General features: G+C 53.3%; 1 protein-coding gene across 1 annotated transcript; it reads left to right on the top strand.

Annotated features, from left to right (window-relative positions):
• The first annotated feature begins 1811 nt into the window (after positions 1–1811).
• On the top strand, positions 1812–5121 carry NFKBIA (NFKB inhibitor alpha). The gene is made up of 6 exons (XM_059914112.1): positions 1812–2162; positions 2760–2868; positions 3206–3416; positions 3702–3790; positions 3919–4179; positions 4542–5121. The coding sequence occupies exons 1-6, from the start codon at positions 1936–1938 to the stop codon at positions 4587–4589; spliced, it is 945 nt and encodes a 314-aa protein (XP_059770095.1). The 5' UTR covers positions 1812–1935; the 3' UTR covers positions 4590–5121.
• Positions 5122–5557: the final 436 nt, after the last annotated feature.

Below are 5557 nucleotides of genomic sequence, written 5' to 3'. Positions count from 1 at the left end.
CGGTCACCCTTAGCAAAGTTACACAAGCATTTGTGGTCAAGTAATACAATTTTTAATCTGGGGAAAAAATCTAAACAGCATTAAATCCAATCTTTTTATTATAAAAGCAGGTATCCCATAGCAAAGGTAGCTAATCTCTCCAACTAATATGCAGTTAATTAGAGGTAGAGCTGGAAATTGAGATCTCCTACTTAAGAGTTCTCGTTCCGCCTTGCCTAATAATTATGTATTTGTATATCACATGCCTGCAGACATACGGTGTCTATCCCTGGGAAGTTTTCATTTTAGTATGTGACCATTACCGCCCTGAAGGTTTATTTCTTGATTTTACTTTTTTTCCCCTCATATTTTGTCTCTCACCCCCATTGGCCCAGATTTCCTACATTCAGATATTGAGGGTAGGGGAGTGGGGAAAGGGGAGATGAGGAGAGGTGAAGGGTTGGTTAGTACACGGCCAGTCAAGTTGAAGATGTTTGCAATAATCACCAGAAATCTCTGCAAAACTATAGAGGCTTCCTGGGGCGCATTCTGAAGAACTCTGACCCAAGTTGCTTTATTTTGCCTGGACCAGTTCTAGAAACAGATGAATGCATTCCTCTCATTGGCTAGGAGATGGGGGTGGGGCAGAGGGCATAAGTTCTATTTCTGCAGATGAGACCCGAGGATGGTGAGCCTGGAGTGCCTACCCATATGGCATGGATAGGTCCAGCTGCTGTCCTCCCCCAGGCAGGAGAGCAAGCAGCCAGCAGGGGCAGGATGAAGGCCGTGCTGGGGCTGCCTTGAGCTCCTGCAGTCTGCCTGGCAGTTACTTTCTTAGCCAACCTTAAGGCCCAGTCTTGGATAAGGCACGACTCAACCCATTCTTCAGCCACCTTCTCCAAATGCTTCTGGAAAGTCACCCAGCTGGGCACCCAGAAGTAGGTTAAAGATCTGTTCTCTGCAGCAGCACAGTGCAAATCAGGGAAAATGACCTCAATAATTATTTTGTTATTGCAAGGTGTCTACAACTCTACTACAAAGATTAACACCTCGCTTTCCTTGAAAAATATTATGGTCATATTCAGCATTTTCCCGCATACGGGGCAGAGTGCTTGCCCCTCCCCCAGTCAGCAGGATTGTTAATCCCGAGGAAATGATTTGAGGGTTCTCCAAGCATTTAGGTTTTCAACGCCAAAACTTTCACAACTTCTACCTGAGTGGGGGGCTGGGGGGCTACACGTCCCTGCACTGCCAAGAGCCTGGTATGGGCAGGAACGCAGAGGCAGGCGGCGACCTTCCACCCGCCAGTGCGTCCTTCCTGCAGAGAGGTTTGGGGAAGTGAATCCCTATACCCAGCCAACATTTCCACTCGCGTCTTCAGAAGATCAAAGAAAAAATTTTTTAAAAACCGGAAAAGACCTGCAGGTCTGCAAACCCCAATGGAGAACCGCCCTGCAGGCCTGCGTCCTTGGGATCTCAGGAGCAGACGACCCCAAATCAAAACGATCATGGGAAACCCCAGGGAAAGAAGGTTTCTTGCAGAGGGTCAGGATTACTGAGTGCAGGCTTCAGGGAAGTACCGGGGGAGGGGGCCCGGTCGGGAGGACTTTCCAGCCACTCAGGGTTCATCAAAAAGTTCCCTGTACATGACCCCAGTGGCTCATCGCAGGGAGTTTCTCTGATGAACCCGGGCGCGGGGTTTAGGCTTCTTTTTCCCCCTAGCAGAGGACGAGGCCAGTTCTCTTTTCTGGTCTGACTGGCTTGGAAATTCCCCGCGCCTGACCCCGCCCCGGAGAAATCCCCTGCCAGCGTTTATAGGGCGCCGCGGCGGCGCTGCAGAGCCCACAACAGTCCGAACCCGCCGTCCCGTCGGTCCGCGACACCGCGAGCAGTCAGCGCGCCGCGCAGCCCTTGGCCCGCGCACCTGGGGAGCAGCGCCCGAGCCCTCACCGCGCCATGTTCCAGCCCGCGGAGCCCGGCCAGGAGTGGGCCATGGAGGGCCCCCGGGACGCGCTCAAGAAGGAGCGGCTGCTGGACGACCGCCACGACAGCGGCCTGGACTCCATGAAGGACGAGGAGTACGAGCAGATGGTGAAAGAGCTGCGGGAGATCCGCCTCGAGCCTCAGGAGGCGCCGCGCGGCGCCGAGCCTTGGAAGCAGCAGCTCACCGAGGACGGAGACTCGTAAGTGTCGCGGGCCCGGGTGGCGGGGCCGGGCGGGGGCGCCGGGCCTGCAGCCCGAGGCGCGGGGCCTGCGCTGCGGCGGCGGACCGGGGTCCGTGCACCGACCCGGAGGCCGTGCAAAGGTGCACGGCTGCGCGCGGGGACCGGGGAATCGGGGATCGGGGCGGGTTCCCGGGGCCGTGGTCCAGCAGCTCTGCCTTGCAGCCGCGCATACACACCCCCCCAACCACCCCCCGTGCGGGTCCCCTCGGCCGGGGGCGGGGCTGCGGCGGGGACGCGAAGTCCCCGCTTGCATAAGGGGGGCGGGAGTTTCTGCCCCGCTGGCAGGCGCCAAGCGGCCGGGAGGGGAAGTACAGGGCGTTCCGGCCCGGCGAGAGGGCGGGGCGGTCTGGCCGGCGCCCGCCGCCTAAGCGGGGGGGCCCGGAAAGTCCCTGGGCGCCTGCCAGGAACACTCAGCTCATAATAACCTCGCGGAAAACACCGCGGCCTCGGCCTCCAGAAACCCCGACCTTGCGCAATCCCCCGCGGGCCGCGCCTCCCTGGGCCTCGCGCAGCGCACTCACCAGCCCTGCGGGGTTTTCCCTCTCTTCCCCTCAGATTCCTGCACTTGGCCATCATCCATGAAGAGAAGGTGCTGACCATGGAAGTGGTCCGCCAAGTGAAGGGAGACCTGGCGTTTCTCAACTTCCAGAACAACCTGCAGCAGGTGCGCTGCTCGCCCGGCCCCGGGCCTCTCTGACCCCGTCATAAAGCTGGATCTAGCTCAGTTCCTCCCAATGATTTCTAAATTAACAATTCCTGGTCATTATCTGACCTGACCTTTTACATCTGAATCAGCCAACATCCTAGAGAGGACAGAAAATTCCACTGATTGGGGAGGCCTTTATGAAGCCCACCTGGGGCCTCTGGTATTTTGCCTTTTGCCCCTTGTACCTGCCTGGGAGGAGCAGTACCCACCACCAGGATTTCTCTTGGGCTTCAAGGGAACACGGACTGTAGGTTGGATCCATGGCTTATACTTTCTGTCCCTCTTCTCTCTGTAGACTCCTCTCCACTTGGCGGTGATCACCAACCAGCCAGAAATCGCTGGGGCACTTCTGGAAGCTGGCTGTGATCCTGAGCTCCGAGACTTTCGAGGAAATACCCCCCTACACCTTGCCTGTGAGCAGGGCTGCCTGGCCAGTGTGGGAGTCCTGACTCAGCCCCGCGGGACCCAGCACCTCCACTCCGTCCTGCAAGCCACCAACTACAATGGTACGTCTGGCTGCCCTGCCCATCAGAGGGCAGGTGACGTGGGGAAGGGAGAGGTGGGCCGACTTAAGGAGTCCAAGCAAGGTTTAAACTCTCAACGTGTGAAAAGTTGAGAACACGTGTATTCATAAAGGCCTACTTGATGCCTTACTAAAGTCCATTCAGAACCCAGATTCTGGGTTCTTCAAATTCAGAAGAATTTGTCCCTTAAAAGAATAGGTAAAAGGTTCTGCTTGAGAAGTGAGGGTTGAAACAAGGGGTTATATTTTCTTACTTTTGGTCCCCTAGGTCACACGTGTCTGCACTTGGCCTCTATTCATGGCTACCTGGGCATCGTGGAGCTGTTGGTGTCCTTGGGTGCTGATGTCAACGCACAGGTGAGTGCCTCACACCTTCAGATGGAGTGCATCAGGCTCCCAGCCCTCTACCATATGATCCCGTGCTTTTGTTGCAAGCAGAAACCCCACACTCAGCCGTAAGCATCTCAAATTCTTTTTGGTTTCAGGAGCCCTGCAATGGCCGAACTGCCCTCCATCTCGCGGTTGACCTGCAGAATCCCGACCTGGTGTCGCTCTTGTTGAAGTGTGGGGCCGACGTCAACAGGGTCACCTACCAGGGCTACTCCCCGTACCAGCTCACCTGGGGCCGCCCAAGCACCCGGATACAGCAGCAGCTGGGCCAGCTGACCCTAGAGAACCTTCAGATGCTGCCCGAGAGCGAGGATGAGGAGAGCTATGACACGGAGTCAGAGTTCACAGAGGATGAGGTGAGTTCCGATTAACTTGTTCGTGGCTCTGCAAAAAGGAAGAAGAGTGGCCATTCTCCCTCTACCTTCTCAGGCCCCCAGAGCGCCTCCTTATTCTGAGGGTCTCAACATAATGAGGCTGTCAAACTTGAGTGTCCCTAAGCAGTATCCCAAGAGTATGTCTTTTTTTGTTTTTTTTTTTGCTCTTTCTGAAGGAGAGGATCCTTAAAGGAAAACACCCTCAGCCCAGGCAGTTAATTTATATTCAGGTTCTACAGGGAGTCTAAGAATACTTGAGTTATTTCCAGTAGCAGCCCTCACCATCATCCCAGTACCCTTGGCAAAGCTCTGGAAGTTTAACCTACCTTTTTTTCTCTTTTTAGCTGCCCTATGATGACTGTGTGCTTGGAGGCCAGCGCCTGACGTTATGAGCTTTGGAAAGTGTCTAAAAGAACATGGACTTGTATATTTGTACAAAAAAAGAGTTTTATTTTTCTAAAAAAAAAGAAAAAAGAAAAAAAAAAAAAAAAGGATATACTTATAACCACACTGCACACTGCCTGGCCCAGAACATTTTACTTTGGTGGATTAGCCCTCATTTTGTTATTTTCATGAACTTTGGAAGAGGGGCAAGAAGGATGATTGGAATTCAGAGAAAACCTCTTTTAAATGTCACCTTTGGTGGAGTTTTGAGGAAAAGTTATTCAAAATTTGATGAAAGGACTATACTTTATTTATTGTGCTTTTCGGTTGAATCACCATGGATTCAATGGCTGGGCCCAGTTGTATGGAGTAACGTGTAACAGGTGTGTTGTTAAACCTGTCAGTGGGGTGGGGTTAAAAGTCGCTACCTGTCAAGGTTTGTGTTACCCTCCTGTAAATAGTGCACATAGTGTATTTTGTTGGTAATTATTTTGGTACTTTTAAGATGTATATTTATTAAACAGATTTTTACAAACAGCATTATCGTGATCACTTGCTCCTTGCTCTTGCTTGGGCTGCTGTCGGCCTCCTACGCTGAGAGTCATTCGATCCCCGGGTGGAGGCGGAGAGTTGCGTGGGAGAACTCACCGCGGGCAGCCACGGAACCCTTTCAGAGAGCAGCTTCTCCCACTGTCTACATCAGCCTCCCAGCCAGGCTTTGCAGGCGGCCGGGGCCCGGTGCGTGGGCGGGAAGGCTGTTGCATGGTTATAGGAAACACCATTTTCGGGCCACTTGGTCTACAGCTGGAAGGTTCTTTATTGTCACCTGCTTTCATCTTCTTGATTTAAACTATTCCAGGACCAGACTTCTGCTTTAGGAAATTATTTTGGCCAAGAGGAGTATGCTGAATCCACATTTTCTAGAGCTGAGAAAGATCTCCCCTCTGATACTGGAAGTTCCTGAAGACATGGGCTT

The sequence above is a fragment of the Balaenoptera ricei genome, chromosome 2 (assembly GCF_028023285.1).
Source record: "Balaenoptera ricei isolate mBalRic1 chromosome 2, mBalRic1.hap2, whole genome shotgun sequence".
NCBI lineage: Eukaryota > Metazoa > Chordata > Mammalia > Artiodactyla > Balaenopteridae > Balaenoptera > Balaenoptera ricei.
Note: the sequence above shows the minus strand (reverse complement) of the source record. Positions and strands in the feature narration are given on the sequence as shown.

Excerpts from the sequence above, each read along its gene's own strand:
- NFKBIA (XM_059914112.1), top strand. The coding sequence starts at position 1,936 with ATGTTCCAGCCCGCGGAGCCCGGCCAGGAGTGGGCCATGGAGGGCCCC. Across the intron at positions 2,163-2,759 it reads CTCACCGAGGACGGAGACTC|ATTCCTGCACTTGGCCATCA; the intron begins GTAAGTGTCGCG and ends TCTTCCCCTCAG. Across the intron at positions 3,791-3,918 it reads GTGCTGATGTCAACGCACAG|GAGCCCTGCAATGGCCGAAC; the intron begins GTGAGTGCCTCA and ends TTTTGGTTTCAG.